This window comes from Pteropus alecto, unplaced genomic scaffold (assembly GCF_000325575.1).
Source record: "Pteropus alecto unplaced genomic scaffold, ASM32557v1 scaffold3, whole genome shotgun sequence".
NCBI lineage: Eukaryota > Metazoa > Chordata > Mammalia > Chiroptera > Pteropodidae > Pteropus > Pteropus alecto.
In genome coordinates this window covers 47,519,275-47,545,320 of record NW_006442484.1, presented here as the reverse complement: position 1 = coordinate 47,545,320, position 26,046 = coordinate 47,519,275, and the positions used below count along the sequence as shown (strand labels likewise).

Sequence of the window (26,046 nt, the reverse complement as noted above, 5' to 3'; positions counted from 1 at the left end):
AGATTTGAGAGGGAAATTGGGAGTTCAGTTTGGGACATGTTAAGTCAGAGATGCCTACTTAACATCCAAGTGGAGATCACCCTTGGTCATTTAAATATTAAATGGTTGGCTTCACATACCTGATCAGGGTTGGCAAATGCAAATGCTTTCAGGGGCCAGTCAGGAAACAAAAATAAGTACTGAAATGTAATAAGAAGAGGTAGGAACTGTGGCTGATGAGGGAGTAAAGGCTCCACCTTGAGCCCAGTCTACTGTTGCCATTTGGAATGTGGGCCCAGTGCTCCTACAACTTCCAGTATCTTCAAAGAGAAGACTTTGGAATTTTAACAACCAAACCTTAGGAAAATAAATTCCACAATCTACCAAATTCTAGAAGTGCTCAGTTAAAATTCTAACTGCAGGATTTATTGGTGTACACTGCAAAAAAGATTATGTTTAGCATTTTTCTAACTTACTTGACAATAAAATCCTCTCCTCATGCAACATCTCAAGGGACAAGCTTTCCTTGGTACATATTTTGGGAAATGTTTTATGCATAAGTCCTAGATGTCTAATCAACTTCTTTATTTCTTTTTTGGAAATTCTGAAGGATTCTTGCAGCTTATGAGTCATAGTTGATTACACACACACACACACACACGCACACGCACACGCACACGCACACACATACAGAGGGAATTTTGTTAGATGTTTTAACATCCACTATCAGACTTGATCGAAACATAAATGGAGCATTTACTAGTCTTCAAACTTGTTAAATACTAAGTGGAATCTTGACCTTGTCATTGGTGAAGAAATACTTGAGTGAAATCGCAGGGGCACCGAATCACTTAATTTCCCAACTCTTCTCATTACTTCACCGGTTGCACTGCATAATTTAGTGACAGGAAGGACAGCCAGTTACTACTATGCACTTGACAGACATTCTTTGTTTTATTTATCTATGAGGAAGGAAGAAGGGAGAGGACGAATAAATCTGGAATGGAAAATCTAATAAAAAGGCAAGACAAATATTATTACAAGTCTTTAAAAATAATCTCTAGAATATGTTAAAATATTTGAGGGGCAAGGCCTGTCTCTGAAGAATCAGAGAGCATCATCTGTGTAAAAGAACTCACAACACAGCGGAAGAGATAAGTACATAAGATAAACAATATAAAAATGTCAAATATTGTCAAATACGTTATATAAAAGTTCAGAGAAGGGACAGGGCAATGTGGGTTTGAGTGACCAGTGACATTGTCACATGAGCTTGTCCTTGAAGCATAGATAGGTATAAAGTCAACAGCAGGGTGGTGGGAATTCCACTCAGGAAACAAGTAAGGAAATACCAAGTACGGAAGTCTGGACTTAATTGTGTAGGTAACCAAGAGTCTTTGAAAGCTTCTGAGCATGAATCTGCCATATTAAGGAAATTCTATCTCGTGAGGTCATAGGGGAGATGGTGAGGCAAGAGCAGGATCCCGGGTTCAGGTGATGAGAGTCTGGACTAGGGAGCGGACAGTAGGAATAGAAAGAAATTACGATATTGTGGAGGAAATAATAGGACTCATTAACCTAGTGAATAGGAAAGAGATAAAGGAAAAAGGAATGACTGTTCCTGGGTCAATAACAGAAAAATTATCCTGACTGCAAACTGGTTTATACATATTGATTGAAGGTAACAGTGTTACATCTAGGTAGAAATGCCCAATTAATTAGTGACCTAGGACTAGAACCTGGAAATGACAGGCAAATAACATGCATTAAGGTACCACTGTATTCTCAAGAATATGCTTGATTCTTTACCTATACGATCAATTTAGGAGAGAAATAAGGATGGACTTTGCAACTTGGCACCACCTGCACAGATGTCCGTCAAATCAGGAGAGTGGTAACATTCAATGAAGCCTAATTTATCACACTTTCTTTCTCTATATCCCTTTACTATGAGAACAGTCATCACACAAAAATAGATGCATGTAAACAACACCACTTCATATCATGTCACGAGATCACTCAAAATTTCTGATTTCCATAAGTTAATAGAGGATTTAGGAAGTGATTGAGATAAGGAAGGAAAAACAGAACGATAACTGTTCTCTGTTCTTCTTTCCCTTGAGGGAAATGAACAGACACAAAACAGGAGGCAGGAAGGAACCAAAGGAGAAAGTATTTGGGCGAGTTTCCACCTGCTAAGAAATACAGGAATGAAAGCAAACTCTCTCCTTAATGGATAATAACTGTTTGAACAGTGTCTCTTAGTTTTCTAGAATTCATGATCAGTTTAGGAACATGTTATTTTATTCCCATCACAAAACTTCTGATTCACAAGCCAGCTAGGAGTCACATATTCTACCTTCCGAATCCCCCAGGCAGACTAGGGTCTCAATTTTTCGGTTTTGCATGCTGACCCTGGAGCTCAGGTGCAACAGGCAGAGCAGCAGCGCATGACAGATGTTTCTACAGCAGTCATCAGTCTTTTCCATTTGCCACAATTCTCCAGGGTGAGCTGGGTCGATCCCTTCCTTCCCATCAGCTGCCAGGAAGGTCATGTTGCTTAAAATGTCTCTCCATTTAAATGCCCAGGGCAAGAGAAAAATGAAGAAGCCATAACAAGGAAGGGCAGAGGGGCAGGTAGAGGGTAGACTAAAATTGCAAACTTAGAAAGCATCATCTCAGTATACAGTAGTTATTTGATATAGTTATGTTTTCATTCACGGTGCTCTTTACTTTATTCTACAAATACAATACAATAAAGATTATAACTGTGTGTAATCACAGATTTAGTTAATGGTATAATTGCTTCTAATGAACAGGTCATAGATATCCTTTTTGAACTCTACAACAAAAGAAACCAATGCCAAAAATTCCCCAAGACCCATATTAGAAATATCTGCCTTAGAATCTGTGAAAAATAGACACATAAAGAATCATTGATTTTTACAGATTCCCCTAGAATCTATTGCTAGAAATGAGAGACAGAGTGCTGGGAGGGTTTGCAGACCAAGGTTTCTGTAAAAAATGCTCACAGGAGTGCATTCCGACCATCTAGAAGAATGAATTCACATCTGGAACTGGCTGTCTCAAGACCTGAGTCTATACTACGGACTACTGAATAAGTGATGTTCATACTTCTTGAAACTAGGCAATATACTTTGAAAACATAAAAAAAGGGAGAGAAAAAAACCCTTGCAAGAATGTGCACTTATTGAATGTCTCCCCTAAAGGAAAGTTTTTATGAAAAGTTAACATCGCTTGCTTATTGTGAATTTCCAGTTACACAACAAAACTCCTATCATAAGATAATGTTATAATGGCAAACAGTAATACTGAGAAAAGTGCTAGACAAAACAAGCACGTGTTTTGACAATGAAGAAAATCCATACGACTAATCTCCACACAACCCTAGCTATAGCATAGCCACTGAAGTAGTAACCAATTAACTCCATAAGCAAAAATAATTTACAGAATTGGCTCAATAGTATAATTAAGCAACAATAACTTATATCCTCTATTGACTTTAAACATTGTCTGAGTTCTCACTGCCCTTATTCTCAGGTACTACAATTTTATTCATAACCTAATTGCTGAATGCTATCGGATTCTATGAAACAGCAAACAGAAGTCAGTGCTTCGCAGACAAGTGAGAGACTTGTAGGACAAAAATTTTGCAAGTTCAGATTCCTCTCTACCTCTGAAAATGAAGAGAGAAAGAGCAGAATATTCCAGTTCCGGAAGCTGGCTCCCGCTTCCAAGTGTAGACAGTGAGGCGAACCCTCTAGGGCTTCCCCTAGACACCCTTCCTGTGGTCTACACTCTGAAAGAGGATCCTAAATGGCCAAAGCAAGAACAGGATCTTTATGACATCGCCAGGCAGAGCTACAGAAATTAGTGAATTTTCCTGTGGAATAAAAACCTTCACAACAAAATTTCAGAATTGGCCATTCCATCATATCCTAATGGTATTGCATTTGCATAAAATAACAGAAGCCATTTTGTACTCTTCTCTTACCTGTCTACTGTCCCTTTGGGAGGATGTCAAAGAGGAGGCACTTCTATGGGTTGGAGTAGAAGTCTTATGAGCAGGGGATATGCCCTTCTCGTCTGAACTCATAGCTGCAGTTACAGTCTAGTTGTATGCACTTAAGACCATCCCAATTGTATCAAATTTAGACAAAGAAGTAGATGAGTTTTCAGCTTCAGTCCATTTCATAAACCAGGTCTGACTAGAAAAGAGAAGACAAATATTGAGGGTGTCGGAAACACTTAAAGCAAAACTAACAAACAAATAAAAACTCATGTCAATAATTTAAAAAACAAATTAAGAATTATTACATTTAGGAAAAAATACTAAAGCATTAGTGAGAGGAAGAACTCTGACACATTAGGAAATAATATTTCTTCCTCTAGATCTTACAGTGGAGGCTAAAGTGTTAATATGTAACAGACATCTGTCAACAAAGAAAATGGGAAGAAATCATATGCTAAAGTCATATTCTTCCCTTCTCTTTGTTTTAAAGCAGATTACAGTGCTATGTTCTGGACCCCCATACCAAAGTACAACAGTTTTTTCTGAAATTTAATTTCCCCTGCCCAATGGATTATAATAAGAGCTCAGTCCATGCTTGTCTTCAGTTTAGTTCAGCCACGTCATGTACATGATGGTTAAATCCAACACAAGGCAATCAGTCACAAAAGGCAAAAGGGCTCATGCTTTTTGTGCATCATGTGATCCAGCATTTAGGAGGGATCAAAGAACACATATATCCATGGTTATTCACACCTCAAGACTATAGCACACCTACATATGAGTCCCAATGCACCAACCAATAGGCTTGCGAGCATCTACAGATTGACAGGCAGGTCCCAGAACTGGGGTAACGCTTGGAGTTGCTTCACTTATCCACAGCCAAGAGCCACTTCATCTTTCACTTGTAGCCACATAAGGAAAGTCTACATTTTAAATACTAGGGATAAAAACTTGTACCTGAGAGAAGCGTTGTTCAGTTGGCAATATAAGTTGCTAAAAATTTTCTTTTTAAAAAAGGTAAGCATGATAGTGTAAGATGAAAAGCTTACATATCAATCTGTGACCCAAAAGATTGACCACTAAAGTGAACTACAACCTTTTCTAGGAAGATAGAAGGATTTACAGTCCCCATTGTAATGCTAATACTCCTTGAAGGAAGCATGAAACACTTGGGTAAGTACTTTAGCACAGGTGGGAAGAGAAAGCTGCTGGAGATGAACAGACATCAACCTCTGGGCCAAAGGAAAGTGAGACCCGCACTTCAGTCCAGAGGGAGAGACAATCGATCAAAAACTCAAAACTAAATGAATTAATGAATGAATGGATGAATGAAAACGAAGCTGCATGGGGTATTATGAGGATGCATGGCAAGGGAACTAACTGGGCCTGGAGGTCAGAGGTACCCTTAAGCAAGTGGTTTGAGCTGAGATCTGAAGGATAAGTAGGAGTTAACCAGATGCCTGGGTATCCAGCATGGCTTGATCAAGGAATTAGTGCTGACCAACAGGATCAGAGCCAGAGAAACAGAGAGTGATATAAGGGTCAAAGAAAAGCAGAGGCCTGGCCTTGCATGGCCTTGTTAGCCATGTTCAGCATTTTGATTTTTATCTTAAGCGTAAAAAGCCATAAAGGGGTGTGGTATAACCAGATTTATATGTTCAAAAGGCTACTTTGGCAGTCATGAGGAGAACCAAATTAGGGAAGTAAAGAAGATGAGGGGAGCCAATTCAGTAAGCAAGAGATAATAGACTAGAGAGGTGGTAGAAAACTTAGCACCTCGTCCTGTCAGTTGTGACAGGATATGGAGAAGAAGGAAAAGGCAGGGTTGCGGATGACTCCTAGGTTTCTGGCATTCTGAGCAAGGGCTGGCCAAGGGAAATCCAGGCTGACAGAAAGTCATGAGAATGGTTTTAGACATGTTCTCTTTGAGGTATGAATGAGGTTTTTAAATGGAGACAAACATTTGGAACGGTGGGTGGGAGCTCAGAGAAGTTTAGGTTGGACACAAATGTTTAACAGATTACGCTAATGACACAAATATATCGAATGATTTAAGTATTGATCATGTAACTCTGCACCTAAAAGTAAATTAAATTTTATACAAGCCTATATAAAATCTGTAACATTATGTTAACAGATTATGTGACCCTAAATATATTAATCAGGATTTTAATGGTCACTTGGTTATAGAGAATATTTGAAAGAACAATGCCAATAATTAAAAAGCAAATTATTATAAATTGGGAAAAGTGGACCTTCTAGTGAATAAAAATTGTCATCCTTTCTTAAGATTTCAACTTCATTGCCACTGTAGGAAAAATAAAAGCTACTTATTGCCAAAACTAGGAAGCTTTTTCTTGCAACAAAACTAGTTTTGGAGCCAAGAGAAATATAAAGAGCTGTAGAGCTCTGTGGTTGGCTCAGGATGAGGTTTCATTTATTTAGTATTGGCAAAAGGTAGTAGTAAGCCAACACTTGTTAGATAATCACCTAATCCTTTTGTTTTATGAAAGCAGTCTAACAAGTGTGAGTAAAATTTCTCAAACGAAGCTCTGGTGCCAGCAAACAGAAAGCAAGAACACTGCTGAGGTCCTTAATTTGAAGTACTTTGCTTCTGGTCCAAGATGTTTTCACAAGTAGATGCTGATATCTGAGCTGAAAGTATGGAAGTTCTGTGATGTGCTCAAGTGCCCCCAAGGGATGAGGTTGAGACGACCAAACTCATTAAACTATTATCCATTTGTCAGTAAATTCAATCCAAGCTACATCAAGGGCCAACATTTCCTCTGTTGTTCTCTTTTTTTCCTTAACCACATCCAACTGCACTTTCCTGATTAACACCAATGCTAACATCTTGGTGTATGTTTGAATTTAAAATGACATTTTCAAAGTAATTTGTCTATGATGAAAGCAACATTTTGACTGAATTACAATTATGAATATCTGGAATAATATCAAGGATGAAGAGAAGGTGATTGAGAGAGTTTAATTTATTCTAAGAATCATTTTTGAGGCTATTGTTGTTTCTATTAATTTTTGTGGTTTTTCTTTAACAAAAAAGATTTCAGGTACCTAATATAAGGTTAAGATGACCTTTAAAGATCATTCCAACCTAATTATTAATGAAGTGTTGATCACTTGCTCCATTTCAAAACGCATTACAAAAGTAAGTTTAAACTCTCCCAGTAGATTGCACCTCCTTATTCTTTACTCCTACAGTATAAGAATGACTGTGACATAAAAAAAAAATAATAATAAAATAAAAAAATTTCATTTCTATCAAAGCACATTTTCAGAAATTGCCTAAACAAAATTCTACACCCAAAAAGACCATAGATTTTAAAGTCAACACCAGCATAATTTTCATACTCAATGAGAAAAGCATTGTGGCTAAAGATAATAGCAATATGAAGGATGAACATCTAATTTTCCTGTCTCATTCTTCCTTCCTATCAATGGGATCACTACAATTGTTCCTAAGTGCTATAACATTTGCATTTACACGGGGGACCTCAAGTTCAAATACATGACCCAGAGACCTGACAAAAGCAAAGGTGACAGGGAAGACTTCTAGAACTCACTGTTTCACAGGCATCATAACTCGATTTTTTGTGTGTGTGAAACATAAGTTATTTATTTAACCAAAATGACAACAAACTATTTTAAAGACAAATATAGAAAGTTACATAGTTGCAAGCAAAATTCTAGTTTTTTAATATATTTTTTTCTTGAAAAAAAAATTTTTTTTTAATGGTGACATGAGTTAACGAAATCCAGTAAGTTTCAAGTATGTAATTCAAAAGTAAGGCATATATGTATTGCATGGGCATCATAACTTGTATGTGTATGTGTTCAGAAAAACATTGGAAACTGGAAGCTACTTAGCCTGGGTTAAGTTGTGATGTGGTAACAGTCCCCTAATCTCAAGAGCTTATATGAAAGGTTTATTTTTCATTCATTTACATGTCCTTTGGAGGTCAGCTGCAACCCTCTGTATCCTCTTCATCCAGGCTGAAGAAGCAACCCTCATGTGAAGAAGGAAAAGAGCTATGGCAGTTGTCACTTTCACTCACCTTTTTTTTTGCCAAAGCAAGTCATATGGCCAAATTGAGGTCAATCATGCATGAAAGTATAATTTTCCCAGAGGGCGAGGCAGTGAATACTAGGGCACAACAATATAACCTACTATATTTACCATAAAAAAAAAAAGATTAAAAGTATGGATAAAAATATTTAAAATGACTCTTAGTTCATCACCTAGTAATAACGACATCGACATTTTGATTTTACTTTAATCAAAGTAGGAGAAGGATGTCCATGTTATCTGCAATATGCTTTCTTCAATCAATATGATATTATGAACAAAGAAACTTTAATATCACCACCCTTAATGCTACATAAAAGGCCACCATACAGATATACCACAATACATTTAAGCATTCTTCTATTGGGAGATTTAGGTTGAAACCATGAGATTCATCATGGAAGAGTTTATAGTAACTGTATATTTACTTTTGATTATTAGAAAAATGACCCTCTGTTGCTTTTAATACTTTTCTGCTTTATGCGATATTGCCTACTCTCTTTTCTCTTTGCAAGTGATTAAGGAAATCTGTCCATCCTTTTACATTAAAACTTTGTATATCATTTTGTATTATGTGTTCCTTTAGTAATGATCATACTGAGTTGTTTTTCAAAAAATCTAATTTTAGTGAAGTTTTCTCATTTCCATTTAATGTTATAACTAATAGTTGGCCTTACTCCTGCCATATAATACTTTTTATTTTTGGTTCATCTTTGTTTCCTTTAATGCTTTATGGCTTTTTAAAAAATAATCTGCTTTTTCTTATAATACTGATTTTTATAAGGTTTTAACTGACTTTTATATTTGCCATTAATTTGAAAGATACAACTTCCCTTTTAAAATTCTATTCCTATTTCCTTTTAACTTTCTTTTAAATCATGCTGGAACCTACAATCTCTAAGTGACTCAATCAGGAGTAAAATGGCATCTTTCAAGTCTTCCCCTGGAAAATAAGGACTATACCTTCACCCCAAATCAAAATATTCTCCTCCCAGGCCTCTTGTCAACCTTGATGATTTAATCTGGAGTTGCAGAGAATTACACTCGGGATTCTGGGGCACTAGAGAGGAGCTGATACCACTTTTCAAGCCAGGGCCAACCAGGATCTCAAGGCATGAGGACACACTGTAAGAAAAGCAAAGCCTTTTCTGCCCGTTCTCAAGATCTTCCTTCTCTGCAAGTGCAGCTGAGGTTTATCATAATCGGGAGCTGGCTCAATCAGGATTTTCCTCAATTTGGAATATAGCCTTCATAAAACTGAGTCTAACCCCCCATAATTTTGACACTAGATTCTTTTTTAAGTTAGTGTTTGGGTTATTGATGGTTTGTCTTTTTCAATATTTGCGTGACTATTTATAGAGAATTAGAAGGAGCCACATTAGATAATCCTAGACCCAAGCCATCTGGGGCAGGTCATTCCTATCGATTGATCTTATCAATGCAAATGTCATTGTACAGCTGGGTGGAATAAATTAGTTTCCCAAGATTATCACCAGAGCAATAAATGATTATTGTCATTATATATTGTGCTCATTACATTGTCATTATATATTAAAGTCTTTTTTTCCTTAAAGAGAAAGGGTAGGCAATCTTTTTTATTTCCAAGGTCATTAACTCATAGGTGAGAAAAAGAAAATCAAGGACTGATTTGAAGAAGACTTCTAGGAAAGATGGCAGTGTAAGATCTAATAAACATATTCTTAGAAAATTACTAAAAAGCAGGGACTAAAAGGATTTTAAAAAATAATACTAAACTAGGGACTAGTGGCCACCATATGCCACAAAACGTAAGGAATCACTTTACTCAGGGACCAAGCCAGGATGTACGTAGTATGACTCTCCTCTTCAAGATAGTGAAGTGGTGTTACAAGAAGAAAATCTGGCAAACTTCAGTTCTTCCAAACTGAAGAGGCAAGGGGCAAGACGCACAGGAAAAAGGCTCACGACAAATTAAACAGCTTTTTGATGCCAAAAAGGCATAGCAAGTACATGCCCCGTTTTGCCTTTTGCTGCCTTCCCGTCTTGGCTTTCCAAGAGCATCATGGATGTGTCCCAACGCACCCCCAGGCTGGCTTCTGGTGCAGTCATTTATAAAAATTAAAGAGTAGAAAAGTATACAAAGAAAGAAGTTCTCTGAGATTGACCAAAATTCTAATCCCTCCCCACTCTCCTAAGGCCCTTTACTAAATAAAGGAATAAGACAAGCCTGCATTGTCCATCATCAAGCCCTCCAGGGTGACTTTTAAGAGGAGAATTTAAATGTTAACAAAATAAACATGAAGGGAGCCAAGGATAATTGGCACAAATAATCTTTTGAAAAAGAGCGATCTCATACCAAAAAAAAAAAAAAGTAAAAGAAAAAAATAGTGTGTGTGTATAAAGCACTATGAAAAATTATCCCTCCAAAAGAAGAAAAAATCTTTTTGTGCACAGGATAGAGAGAGGGCTTATTTGGAGTGTTAATCCTAGCAAAAGAGGTAGTTTTAGAGCACGAGTGCTTTACATGTTCACAATTTTTTCAATGGAGTCTTCAAATAAGAGATAAGTCAGTCTCGGATGCAATGGAAACTGGCACAGGTAAAAAATTAAGGAAACAATGATATCAGAATTTAAATGCAGTAATTAAAATGATATTAAAGAAGCACAGAATGATTCTGCAGAAAAAAATCTAGTCAGTACATAGATTATAAAGATAAAATTGAAGAAATCATCTTACAAACAGAAAAAAGAGCAAAAAAAAGCTAACCTCCGTAGTTTTAACTCGTGTCATCATCTACTTGTAAAATGGTGTGAAATTTAAAACATTCAACTGTTTATTTCTGGAATTTTCTATTTAATATTTTCGGATGCAGTTTACCACAGAAAGCAAAAGTGCAGATAAAGAGGGACTACTGTGTGTATTTTATTTAAAAAAGAACATAAAGAAGAAAGATATGGGTGTTCTAAACACTAACACTTAGTCTCGTGGCCTTTAAAATTACAATAACGAGACAATATAATTATGTATTCTGCAATTCAAGTGATATGTGGAGAAATCACTTCTCGTTGTACAAATTACATAAAACTATGTGAAAGGCCTGATTTGAAATAGGGAGAAATAGTTCCTTACTATACTTTAGACATTTATATTTCACTTCCCTTAGGTCACATTGCCTCTGATGTTTTGAACCCAAACTTTCTTCAATAATTTAAGAATTAATTGTTCTACTTATTTATTTGTAACTTTTCATATGGAAGTTTCCCTTAAAGTCAGCTTAAATCAGCCATTTTCCAATCTCTATTAAATTATAATGTGATAATGTCTTTATTTGAAAACTATAATTTGAGCCGATATATTTTCTATTTAGGACATAGGCCCCAAGAACTAATAATTACATATATTTTCCAATCTAGTTTTAATTTTGTACATGGCATGAACTTTATAGTCCAGGAATATGGTCCAGCTTTCTCCTCCTATTTCAGGTTTTGTTGGTTTGTGGACATTTTGCATAGAATTGTTCTCAGAACTGAGTCTTCAAAAAATCGTTATCAGAAAGAGAGCAGGGAATACTTCCTATCCTAACCAAACTACCACTTCAACTATTTCCACACACAATCCTTTTTCCTTCTTCTCTGGACTTCTGCTAATTTTATAATTAACAAAACATAGATGGCCTTTCAAAATATTATCAAGTAAAAAATAGCACATCAAAAATATTACTTGAGGTCAGAGTCCTAAAAAGAGATCACCGCCTTCTTCTTAGCTTACTCTATCATGTCAGGGAAAAAAATACCTATGAAAATAGCAGACTTTTTTCTATGTGCCAGTCTTAGATGTCACATACTTGCCATCCATTCTCAGTAACTCTCTTGTAATTCACAGGTACAGATGAAGATAGTAGGGCTTAGGAAGTCCATTAAATCTACCTGACATCAAAGCCTACGCAACAAATTCTCTCACTACGTTTTACCCTTGATTTACTAATCAACAAATAAACTAAGTAATGAATTAGGTTTTTAGAGTATGGTACATTACCGATAGCATACAATACAGATTTACAGAGGTTTTTATTCACATCCAGAAATGATATGAAAAGTGTTGGATATACATGCATTATATTTTCCTAGGGAGATAATCACATTATCAAAATGCATCCTCGTGAGTTTATATTTCTAAAATTATTATTACGGGTACAGGTTAAAAATAACCCATGAGTATAAAAGCTGTAGAACATATTTAATATAATGATATCAAAGAACATTTGATTTTAATGGGAGTATGTACTATGGATTCTTGACAAGGTCATTTAGATACTATCACTCAATAATTTTATCAGTGCTAATTTTCTAAGATTTGTCAGCCATATTATCATTCATCATTTGGTTTCTGACCCTTGCTAACATGTTTTGAAAAGGAAGCTTTGGTAATGTCATAATTCATAATTTAACAGAAAAAATAATATTAGTAAATTGGTTCCCATGGCTGCTAATAGGTACTGATTGTCAACAGAGTACAAGGAGTTTTGGGCAACAACAGGAAATACCAAAAAAATTTGCCTCTGCTTTGTAACCTTAAATAATAATTTATAAATCCACATTGAGTGTGTGTAAACTCTTACTGGGGTACCAATTAACCTGATTAGCAGCACATGTCCTCTAGAGCAATTCCCTATCAAAATAACAGTTTCTGTACTGAGTTGAGGTATGTTGAAGAATTGGCTAAAGCAGACAAAATGGCTTAGGTTAAAAACGTTCCTGAACTACCCTATTACATAGCTGCTGGAAATGTAAAATTGTGTAACTACTATTGAAAATGGTATGGAGGTTTCTCAAGAAATTAAAAATAGAATTACCATATGATCCCATAATTCTAATTCTGATTATTTACCCAAACGAACTGAAAGCAGGGATTTGACCAGATATTTGTATACCCAAATTTATAGTAGCATTATTTATAAGAGTCAAACGGTGGAAGCAACCCAAGTGTCCATCAACAGATAAAAGGATAAACAAAATGTGGTATATTTATACAATGGAATATTATTCATCCTTAAAAAGTATGGAACTTCTGATACATGGTACAACAAGAATGAACCATGGAGACATTATGCTAAGTGAAAAGCCAGACAAAAAAAGACAAGTATCATATGATTCTACTTACATTAAGTACCTAAAGTAGTCAAATTTATAGAGACAGAGAGCAGAAGGGTGGTTGCCAGGGTCCATGAGAAGGGAAAGCAGAGTTAATGTTGAATGGGTATAGAATTTCAGTTTAAAAGAGAAAATAATTCCGGAGATGGAAGGTAAATTGTCTTAATCCATTCAGTGGTTATAACAAAATACCACAGAATGGGTGGCGTATAAACAACAAGCATTTATTTCTCACAGTTCTGAGGGCTGGGAAATCCCGGATCATGGCACCAGCAGATTCAGTGTCTGGTAAGGACCCTGCTTCTTGGTTCTTAGATAGCCATCTGGTTGCTGCATCCTCACATGATGGAAGGGGGCAAGGGATATCTCTGAAGTCTCTTTTATAAGGACACTAATCCCATTCCTGAGGGCTCCACCCTCGTGACCTAATCACCTACCAAAGGCCTCGCCTCGTAACACGTCACCTTGGGGGTCAGGATTTCCACATGTGAGCTTTGGGAGGACACAGACATTGAGAACATGTGGTGATGGTTACAGAACAAGGTGAATGTATTAAATGCTGCTGAACTACGCACTTAAAAATGGTTAAAATAGCAAACTTTATGTATATTTTATAACAATAAAAAAGTTCCTATATTATCAGTTATAATGACTTTTATAACATGTGAGGATTGATATTATATTATTTTGTGCTTAGGTTTCATTTTTAGAAAGTCTTTCCTATTATACAGAATTGTCACTATCTCTGTATTACTTCTATACTTATGCATACATATATTATTGAACAAACACTACATCATAGTTTTTTTATTGAGTCGGTATGATCTTTGAGGGTGAGGACTGATGTCACTTTCATTACTGTAATGTCATGGGCCACAAAAACCACTCGGATGGTTTGCTGGTCTTATCATTTTAGTTAAGTCTAAAGTCCTCCATCTTATCCATTAAAAACAGTTGATTGTGCTCAGAAGCTGCCTATAGATAATAATCCTCATGTCAATTATTTGATTTTACTGCATTTGCCCAAAGATAATTCAAAATAATCTAAATGATTTGCATATTGTGGTTCCCTATCTGTTCAGTAAGTAGTCAGCTGGAGAGAAAACTATACAAAGTTCAACACTCCCAAGAGAATACCTCTTGATCGTCCTAAAAAAAACTCGCCAAGCTGCTAATGGTACTCTAGAGGCCTGGGGCATTACTGGGTTCTCCCTCCTGCTGAGCTGTATATTAGGAATAGAAATAGAGGCAGCGGCATAATTATTTCAAAATAGCACTGATGGGTTGTCCTGGCTTCACGGAATTACTGCACCTGCCACCTACCTAATTTAGTAGCCATTATCTACCTAGTCACAGATAATTCATGGTCAGGAACCTCAAGCAGAATTTTTTAAAATGTCATCTCTCCATAACAGCAATTTTTATGCAGACCTTCACCCACATACCAGGGTACCCATAATTCTACTTGCCTTGGGCATTCAGCACAAGTATTGGTTTTTAATTATGCTCATTCATTGTTACAGGAGGAAAGGAACAATTGACAGTAACTAAGGATCTACTGCCAAGCCCCAGGTTCTTCAACCTTGTAAACTCATTTAGCTGGGGTGTGGTCATTTTTGCACTTTTTTTTTTTGGTTTTGTTTTTTTTTAAAATCTTTTACCATTATTCCACTGCATATGTCCTTTGATGTTTTTTCCTATTCTTTTCCTTTACTAAAAAATACCATGGATTGCTTGGGTTTGAAACCAGTCTCAACTCTTCCATTTCCTAGCTATGAAACATTAGCAATTTACTTAATCTCTCTGTGCCTCAGTCTTCTCATCTATAAATCAGGGATAATATCTACTTCATGGAGCTGTGAGAAGTAAATGCAATAATCTGTATAAAATGCTTACTATTATTATACTTTCTCTTCTGAGTCCCTCCTCCAAATGACTCTGTGAGGAGTAACAGACCAAAAGAAACACTGTGTGCCCACAGGAGCATCACCTTCCTCCATGAGCAGGTTCAGGACACTTAAGTCTCAGGAGCACCGATTTTGAGACTGATTTTATTAAAAGCCCCTATGAGAAAGGTTTGCTAATTTTCCATCAAAAGATAAAGAGAATTTGAGGGAGAGAAGGAATGCATACTTTAACAAAAATCCACAAAATAGAAACTAATGTACTAGTTTATGTTTTTAAATAGATTTTGTGGCCTATCCTTATTAAAAATACAGTCTACATATAAATAAGAGAATCATGAAATAACATACTGATTAAGATTATTTTAGTGTCAAATTACTTGAGATATTGATATAAAGTGAAGGAATAGGAATTCTGAGGGCTTGACAAACCATATTTGAGGTCCAGAATTCCTGGTACATTATAATTAGAGAAAAAGTAGATGTCAAAAAGCTTGAACTTGAGCCTTCCTTTTTCAGATCACATGACTTTGTGTCTCATGATCATTAATTCCTTAGTGCAAGCAAGATATTTCTGTACCTAACTTATCTCATGGGATTTTGTGGAAATGGAGAAAGAAAAAATTGCTTTAATACAGGCATATTGGAATAAAGATAGAAGACTGAATACAGAATCTATTTAACTCCAAAACACCACTGAAATCCAACAAAAACAATAGTAAAGGGACTTAAAAAAAAAAACAAAAAACCTTTTAGAGCTGTGAGAATAGGAGACAACAGCAACCAGTTTCTTACTGGAAACTAGTTGAGAGTGGTAAAAAGACATCTTGGTCATTAGTGACTCCTGTCACAAAGGTGATAAGTGGAAGTTTAAGGAATTCAAAGAAAGATTTAAAATGTCACTTGATATTGAATTGGGATGAAAAAAGGTACTTTCCCCCAAACGCTAAGTTTAGGAAATACCTGCTAATTGTTTGCTATAGAGTTCTAAAAGGTAATCCCAGAATCAACTGGTCATCTGGGAATTTATTCCAAATGGAAATTTTAGCTAACCTACTAATGAACCCACAACTCTCAGGGTGGGGCCCAGCACTTTGTTTTAACAAGCCTGACAATGGGCAGTAGTTGTAGAGGATTGCCAACTGGGTCCTGGTCACTTATCTATGATGCCAGCATTTTAAAAGTTCCATTAAAAAAAATTATTAATTTCCACCTGAAGGATAACGTCCTAAGTAATCCAAGAGTATTTTAAGAGAATAAAAAAGTTTAAAAATAAAAAAGGAAAAATGTAAACAAACTCTATTTGTAAGTTTTGTTAAATTTCTAAAATTTGTCAGAGTAAACTGAAGTATTAAAAAATGGCAAAATTTGTCCAAAAATGATTAATGGGATTAACATCTAAAGTCAAGAGTATTTGAGTGATAAATTCTCAACATCCACCGTTTCTCCCTGCAGTCCCTTCCTGGAAGGAAGTTGGGCTTCCTCATCTTTGCCAGATCTAAGCAACAATTGTACTTGATTTGGTATAAAGTTTGGTATTTCTTCACAAGTTTTCTTTTAAATGTTTTATTTTGGAATAACTTTAGATTTACAGAAAAGTTATAAATATACTATAGAGAGTTCCCCATATATCCTTCACCCAGGACTTCCTCCAGTTTTCAGAAGCTGACAAAATAAGAGATTTTAATCTTAAAGTTTAACTATGTATAGTGCCAGCTGAAAAACATTAAACATTATTTGAAATTAATTCAAATGCCAAGTTTGTAGTTATTGTTCAAATAAAGTGTACAGTACTTTCAAATTTAGTATTCTAGACATGAAAATTTAGTCGGCAGATCATCTTTCAGTTCTCAGCTCATGTCCCCTACAAACAGGCACATACTCTATCACTTTCTAGCACAATATTCTTTTTGTTTCCTTCACAGCATTTATCTCACTCAGTAGTTTATAATAATGTAAACAAATGGGCCCAGAATAGTGCCTGGTACATACTGAGTAGGTACTCAATAGACTTCACTGGATGAATGAATGAATGAATGATGAATGATGAATGAATGAATGAATGCCTACATGAATGAGGAACCCTTTAGATATAGTAGGGGTAATATGAGACACGTGATAAAAAGACACATCTATTTACATTGTCGTTATTTCTGAAATTTCAAACTTTTAAAAGTCTACCACCAGCCATACACAGTTGACATTTTGGTAAGACTGGTGCTAGTCCAACATCTTTGTAATCACTCCTTAGTGGGACAAAGTTTAGAATTATTATTCCTGATATATCCTTGATCTCTGAAAGCCAAACCTGTCCAAATGGATCTCTATGTTGGTCACTGCACATAGTACTTCCCAGCATTATTCATTTGATGTGAAAAGTCAATAAAGTAAAATTTTAAATTCCCTCAAAGTTAGACTATTTAAAGTATTAATCATCTTTGCATATGTGAAACATTTCAGAATAAACTCACAAATACTGGATTACAATCTTATGGTAGTTTGGGAATGAGATACTTTGGAAAGACAGGCAAAAAATTTGACAGACTAAAAAGGGAATGAAGCAGCCCTTCTTTCTTCCCATTGCTTAACACTTAGCTCTATGGTCAAAGAATTTCTTGGTTTCAGGGAAAAGAAAAGAAGAACAGACAGATGACTCGAAGGACGGGAAGGAAGAAGGGAAGGGGAAAGGGAAGGGGAAGGGAAGAGGAACAAAAGGGAAAGACTGCCTATTTCCATATTCTCTATAAACACATTTCACAGAGGGTCAAATGTTATAAAATATGTCTCAAAGTACTTGATCACTTGACTAACCAAGGGAAGAGAAAGTCCAAAATAAGCAACCATAAAATATCTGTTTGTCAAATAAAATGAAGCAAGAAGACAAAAACACTGGGGTACTTGCAGGCTATTTCATTTAGAGCAGTTATCTTTCTTCTGTTTCTGGACCTATATTGCTATAAAAGGTAGGCACTAATAAATGCATTCAATGCAGCACAAAGTGATCCATCTAAAGATAACAATAATCCCACTGTCACTTCTGGAATACCTCCTGTTTATGACGTAATGAGTTGCAAATAACAAATTATCTGGGGAACCGAAGTCTTAATAGATTGACTCTCACTGCCAAGAAACAAAATCACATTAACACTAAAAATGTTCTTAAGGGAAAAATTCATCTTCGGACCTCATGCATAAATTTTGAAAGCAGCAAAAATAATGATAATAATAAAAGGTAAATACACCTACATTTTTTCTCCACATAAAAATAAAACAATTAGTAGTATTAATGCCAAGTTATTCATCTGAAACCATTTTGTGTACTTAAAGGATAAAGCAAATAAGTTCTGTAATATTATTTTGAATCAAGATTTTCAGTGTAAGAGAAAAGAGATACAAATATAAATCAAATAATATTAAAACTCCATCAAATTAACTTGGAAAAATCAGTATGAACTCATAATTTTTTAAATTTTTAAATATATATTTTTTCCTACTTTGTCCCCTGAAAAAGTCTGGAAACACTGCCAACCAGTAAGAATGAGCACCCCAAATGCCCAGGCTATAGTTTCTAAATTCCATTTTCTACTAAAAGGAATCAGAGCTTCTTGGAATGGCTGACTCTTAGACTGGAATATGAAATAAACAAGAAGAGCTTAGGGCATCCCATTGTATCACAGAGTAGGGTCACAAAAATTAATGGGATGGGGTGCTTCTGGGAAGTTCTGTACCTTGATCTGGGTGCTGATTATATAGGAATGTGATTCACTTATGACAGGTTATCTTTTCTGTATGTATATTCAGGAGCCAGTTTGAAAGGGTTCCCAGTAAACGAAGGTTTTAGTAAACATCTAGGAAAAAAAATCACTGCAACAAATTAAAACTTGATATTTTAAAAAGCCATGAATTTACAATAATACTCAAGAAAAAGAGGAACTCTTCCCCTAAAAAAAAAAAAAAAAAAAAAAACCAAAAAAGCTCCACCTGGGGGCCCCTGTGCCAGTCTCCATGAGTTGATGACTGACTGCAAATGCCACTTTCTCGGGGAAGCCTTCCTAATCACGTAAAAAAAAAAAAAAACAAAAAAACAAAGAAACATCTTTGATCACATTTTTGAAGAAACTGAAGCACCAACTTGACACTGTCTATTCAAAGGGAAGTGGTAAGCACTAACCTTATCTTTCCTGTATAAACTGCGTTTTGGTCACCAAATATTAGTTACAAAGAATTCCAGCTAATAAATATAGAATGAATGATAGGATGGGGCGGGGAGAGGGTGAGGAGAAACCACCATTTTCACAATACCTAATGAAATAATATATTCGGGCTATGATTATAGATGGATAAAATTATTAGATGAAAAGAACTGACAGGGGAACTCACAATAGAGGGTTCAGGATTACTCTCTGACACTATTGTTCAATTTTAGTATCATTAAAAGTGGGGCAAACAGACCACATATGTCCCCTGAGGCAAGCAGCATCACAGAAGCAGAATTCTTGCCAAAAAGGTAGACTCTGAATTCAATCAAGCCTTTAGATCTAATTTCTAGTTCCTAGAAATTTGGGTGACAGAGAAAAAGGTTAAAATACAACAATTGGCCAAACCCAGCATGTAGAATACTCTATTGCCCGAGTGGCTAAGTTTTTTCAACAAGTAAATGACTTAAAATTCTAGATAAAAGAGACTTAAGAGGCTCAATAACCGAACTTTGGCTCTGATGCAAATAAATCTATACTGTAAAAGGATAATTTTGAGAAATTTGATAGAGGAATTTGAATATGGAGTGAGTAGAAAATAATATCAGAGAATTATTCACATTGTTAGGTGTGACAAGAGCATGGTTTTGTAGGAAAATGTGCATATGAAGAGATACGTACTGAAGCATTATGGTGGATATGACTTAATGTCTACTTCTAACAACTTTAGAACAAAAGCAGAAAGGGATAATGAATCTGAGTGTGTTCATATGGGAGTCCACTACACTATCTCCTTTACTTTTGTGTAAATTTGAAGTTTTTCTAAATAAAAGTTATTTTTAAAATAGAAAAAAACAAAAATATGACAAAAAACGAAATAAATCTTAAGAAACAAACATTTCCCTCTTCCCTAGTTCTTCGGTATGAAACCCCTGACATGAACAATATTCTCCCTTTTTTCACCTCTTCATTTCTACTATTACTAGATATGTATTTAACATACAATTTATTTTTCAAAGCAGGTCTAAATCTTTCCGATATTTAGGTGACCCATTTTTCTAACACTTCACCTTCCAGACTGAGAAAGACAATGTATACAGGGGAGAGCTGGTCTAGTGCACAGCTTATCACTGGACAGATTCTTTCCTGGTCCCTTGTTCCCATTCTTTTCAACTGGACAAGAAGGAAAACTCTTTCCTGGAAGGAAGAGCTGGCTGGCTATGGGCCTACTCCCTCCCCCTTGGCCCCTTCAGCTCTTCAGAATCAGGTGTCTCTTGAACAGAAGAGACAACCCTCAACCTGAGAGACAGAAAAGGAGGGACAACCAAGGAGAATAAAAGGAGCAGGTAAAATAGTATTCACATTGCCAGTTTTTGCTGGATATTCTCTCTCCATCTCCACTCACTGAGGAAGATGTCTCATGATCCTCGAAATAGATAAAAGGGAGTAAATATCAGCTTCCTTGCCATGCCCGGGCTCAGTACTTTCTTCTCTTCCAGGTTTTGCCGAATCATGTTATACCTGCTGACTGGTTAACTGATTTACTGAGTTTACCTTGTTCACTATATTTCCACCTGTTTAATATGTCAATAATGTCTTCCAAGCACTCACTACTTTGGTTCCATTTTTTTCTGTCTTATTTATCCTTTCCTCAGGGAGTTAAGAGAAATGAAATGTGAGGCTGATAATAGGAACTCCAAGAAAAAGGGATAAAGGGGCTTTCTAAAAGCATTTCTGAGTATACATTCCTACGATAAAAGTAGAGTAAAAATAAACACATTTCATTAAGGAAATGAGATGCTGATCAACTGCCTTTTCCTTTTAAAGATGAGTTTAATTTCTTTCTCATATAGTCAAGCCACAACTCAGCAAATGTGTGGAAACAAATTTCCAGTTATTTTGTTTCCATGAATTTAAACCTGACAGTCAAAAGGACTCACATACATTTCATCTTTGCGTGTGATCTAGTATCAGGAGATCCTAGGCAATACTGATCTAAGAGAATCCATAAGGCAGAGCAAAGTAATGCTACCAGGACAGTAAACTACCTAAAATAAATGTCCAATCCAGTTGACCTTTCTTGTTTGCTTCGACATTAAAAATCTGCTTAAGTAACAGGCACTACCCATTTGAAGTTAAATGGATTGTTGGAATAAGAATCACTGTTTTGGGATCAGTTCAGCTTCCCCTATTTGTAAACTATAACCTAATGACATACATGTACATTAGTTTAGCTAATGCAGACAGAGAAGTGCTATATGCCCATAAGGATCCTACGATTTGGAATGTTTTCATGACTAAAGCTCTTTGTTACTATAGCAAAGTTTGATTCAGTATCAAGTTAACAGGAAAATTACTGTAATTAGTTCGGTTCCCAATAATATATAGTGATCAAAGATGGGGAAAGAGAGATTTTATGACTAACTACAACCCACTATGTTTGAAGGTACATCTGATTCTGATGGTGAGATTTATCAATGTCAAAAGTTCTGCGCATGTAGACGGCACAGCATATTGCTCTCTGAATCACTCTTGTGTCCAGAATGAGTAAGGGCTACAGAGTGAACTCTAAATCCCTACAGGTGTCATTCAAAAAGGAGCAAATTTAGGGAATCAGTTTTACCTCCCTGGGACCAAAACAGTCACATCTGGCAACAGAACCCTTAGGTTAGGTTAAGACATATCACACTCTGAGATAACAACCTCAAAGTCTGGAAAGAATGATCCAGACCTATTAGATTTCCAAACTAAGAACAATGGACCATCTGATTTTGGAAAACTCTTCCTTCTGCATATGCAAGTCAGCTTAATTTCAGAAAGCCAGCATTCTCTAAGCCTAAACATTTTATATAAAATGTGTTATTAAGCCCTGCCTAATCTTACTCTACTTTCGATTTTAAGCTGGCATTCTCCTGACTCACCTTGTAACTGGGAATCAGTCTTCCAGGTTGGCTTTAAGGTAAAAGCTGTATGAAGTGGTTTATCTTCAGATGCCTGTAGCTGTTTTTCTGGGAACTCAGTTTGTCTATTGACCCTGCTGGGCTTATCTGGTAAATTACAGGCGTGGCTCCTTGATTTCTTTCTCTTGCTGTTGTGCAGCAAGGGGCAGAAACTGAAAAAGAAAGATTACAATCATATATAGCACATCTCCACAGAACTCTCAAGAACCTCTCAGGCGGACTGCCTATGGCCAATCAGAAAATTCCTTCCAATTTATCTTTTGAGGAGAAAGTTCAGAAGGGATGGTGTCTCAGCTTTTTACCTCCTTTGCTCAATCTTAAAGATGCAACCACTGAGCTCCTCTGCAATGAGCAACATTCATCATTTACATCTTACCCAGTGTTTGGAGTAAGAAAACTCTCAATTTATACAACAAATACATTCTAAAAGGGGCAAAGTATATTTTCCAGAAACACATTTGACCCTCCAATTAAATGTAAACCTCAGTTTTTAAAAACAGTAAGTATGAAGCGGTTTCATCACATATGCACATTAATGTACAATAGCAGTGCCCTGATAAAGACCCTTTAATTGTGTCTAATTTGCTTTAATAGAGTAGAATTGCTGCCAAATTCTTAGAGCAGTCCTCAAACAGAAAGATCTGACTGTACTACTGAAGAATAGTTTTCAACTTGACATGGTATCTTAGAAGGCGAAGAAACAATATTTTATGAAAAGATAAAATATGTTCACTTCAAGAGAAAAAAAAAGAAAGAAAAGCTTGACAAGAAATCCAGAGCAGAAACTAAATTAGTTACTGTCTAGCCCTGAAATGCTACAGTTTTTTTTTTTCCTTTAAGGCTCTCTAGCAGGCATGTTTCTTCACAAGGTAGCTTTAAAAATTACTCACCAGGTTTGATTATTTTTCGAGCTTATTTTTTTACTCTATTTTAGTTTTTCTCTTCTTTTATGGGGAAGGAAAACATACATATTATGAAAGATTAAGACTTAATGAAAGGTGTAAAAGATTGATATCTATCCAACATCCTATGCTATGATTGCTCCTTTAAGCATCATTTTTCTGCAAAAAAAAAAAAAGTTGTTCTAAACACCCTTTCGCCTCTACAAAAAAAAAAAAAAAACCAACTTTAATCTCTACTATGTTGGAAGACAAGTCTGTGCATTTCGTGAATCCTAAATAAAATTTAGTTGACAACTATGATGATGACATAAAAGAACTAGGGTTAGGGTCCATCAAGATTATTTTTGTATTATATCTGTTTATTTTCTGCAAACACTACTTAATATATGCTTTTTAATCCCATATACGTATAGGCAGAGTGAATATGATGGTTAGCTACTGAAACTCCTAACCACCTTTTTCTTTGCCCTTTCCTGTGATGTACTTTGCCAAGCTTTGGAAAAGGAGAGAATATTGAAAAAGGAAAAAGAAGAAAAATGTGATAAAGAGCCCCCTGTGCTAAACTGCAGTTCATTTTGCCTACTCCCGCTCCCATTCCTCTCTCGAGTCTTATTCTCCATAATTTACCATCCTATGGTAAATTGGGAAGGTCAAACAAAAAAGAGGACTATAGGGTAAGACCAAGGCTTCCGCTTCATCTCTATGTTCCCCAGTCCAGTAGCAGAGGAGAGGGAGAAGGCAGGGTGAATATTCCTAACCATACCTAAGGAATTCCCCTCCCCCCCTCATCACACATACTGAGTGTGTTCTGTCTCCAGCCTATATAAACCAGACATTGGCCCAAGAAGCATTTTTCCACTTTAATCATCCCCTTCTCCATAATCTTTGTAACACATCCTTCAAAATCCAGCTCAAAACCACAACCCCCAACTCTTTCCTGGATCTTCCCAGCTCGAAAGAAGCAACTTCTCATTGCACGTGGCATTTGGGTCAGTTTTACCGGTGTGAGGCGGTACTGGCCACATATGCAGCTTACACCTCTCACCTCCCCTACCAGACTATGTCGACTCTGGGAGGCAGGGACCCGCCCTTAGTTCTCTCCACACAATAAGTGCCAGAGTTCAAATGTGAATTCTACAACGTTTCTATTTATATGCACGTTTTAAGAAACAAATCTATCATGTCCATTTTGCACAAAAGGAAATTTTCATATACAGTGTGTATAATGTCAAGAAATAGGTTTTTGGCTTGTTCCGAGACTATTATTAATATTCACATGGACCTTCTGTGCAACTTTCAAAAAGACAACCACGATAAAGTGTAGTACCTTCTATAACCTTCAGGGGGGCTGAAAATGCATCAAAAATTATCACTCTATCAATACATGGTTCAGAGATAATCATCCCTGATAGTTACTGATGCCAGAAATATAAGAAATATTTGTTTAAATTAGGGCAGAAAGGTTTATATTGTCACATTCAAATTCCAAATTTTCAGGTGACTAGTATATTGTTTTATTAAAAAAACAGGAAGTTAACCACATGGCATTTAAATTTTATTTCAGTTAAGAAACTGTACAGGGTTTTGTTTTACCTTGTTAACTGCATGCAGGGCAGAAGTCCAAAGGTGCTAAGCTTATAAAGGTCAAGTCTGATTACACCTTGCGACAGCATACATTGAAGATTAATTCTTAAAGCTCTCATTAAGAAAAAAACTCAGAGCAGGGAAGAGGTTGTTTCCTTTTAAAACAATAACCAAAATTGATGCTTTAAAAAATGATTCCTGGTTTTTATCAACACACACAAAAAGAATCATGTTCTAAATTCACAATACCCTTTGCAGACCAAAAAGGCCCCCATATCTTCTCTCCTAAGCTATTAATAAATGAAATAAAGGCTGGAAAGGTCAACTTGAAGAGTCTTCAGTATCAACCAGTACTTGGATAGGAGTATCTACAAAATCTCATCAGGCAAGTTTGGTGATTTGGCAAAGGTTTTTTCTGAATGGCTCATTCAGGAAGCAAATGATCCATTATCTTTACAACATAATTTTTCCTGTTAAGTCGTATGACTAATCCTCCCACAGCCTGAATTTTGCCCGCTCTACACCATGTTCTTGTTCAGCACACTCCTTACATATTCCACTCATTTCTTATTCAAGCCTCTCAGAGCACATGATGTATTCTACCAAAGACTAGACTGTCCCATGTAGCTACTAAGTTAATGCATAGAATGCAAAATGGAGACAAAATAAAACAAGCTCCATCACTCTGTAAAGTACCAAAGGAAAGATTCTTAAAATGGTAAAGACAGTACAGACAACCAGAATAACCAGAAGAGTTTACTAGTTAGTGGTCTATACAGCAAAGTCCATTTCACAAAAGAAAAAGAGACGAGACACTTTTGACTATTTTCTGTACGTTATGTGGCCCATGACTTTGATTCGATGCCCGCTTTATTTCGATGAAGAAGGATCGGTTTTAATTTAAGGTTAAATATCCTAAATTGCTTTTCCAGAAAACTGTAGCCTAAGACGTAGGACAAGACCCTTCTTCATTGTGTTGTTTACTTTATCTACTGTCTCCACCTTAGTTGGTAAAATAACAATTATTTTGCTTTTTTCACTGGCAGTAATGTTTAGGCAAGAAATTAATTTTTCTCTTCCTACTTGTGATGATTCCGAGCACTCTGAGAGTTTTTACACTGTGTGTAAATCTTTGGAGAATACAGTTTTAGGGCTACAACCCAGTAGAGTTTATGGAGACAGGTGGTGCTGGGTAACTTTCTGAAGATGGAAAACAGAACTCCAGTCACTTTCCCTTGGCAACTACTGTGTCTTTCTTCTTAATAAATGAAGAG

The 26,046-nt window shown here is 36.0% G+C and overlaps 1 protein-coding gene across 1 annotated transcript in view; it reads right to left on the bottom strand.

Annotated features, from left to right (window-relative positions):
- OSBPL6 (oxysterol binding protein like 6) overlaps positions 1-26,046 on the bottom strand; it is a 182,973-nt gene that overhangs the window by 73,793 nt on the left and 83,134 nt on the right. Inside the window, exons 2-3 of the mRNA XM_006921239.3 lie at positions 22,248-22,438; positions 3,995-4,208 (exon numbers count right to left, since the gene is read on the bottom strand). Coding sequence (XP_006921301.1) covers positions 3,995-4,096 — 102 coding nt within the window. The 5' untranslated portion in view covers positions 4,097-4,208; positions 22,248-22,438. The remainder of the gene's footprint in view (positions 1-3,994; positions 4,209-22,247; positions 22,439-26,046) is intronic.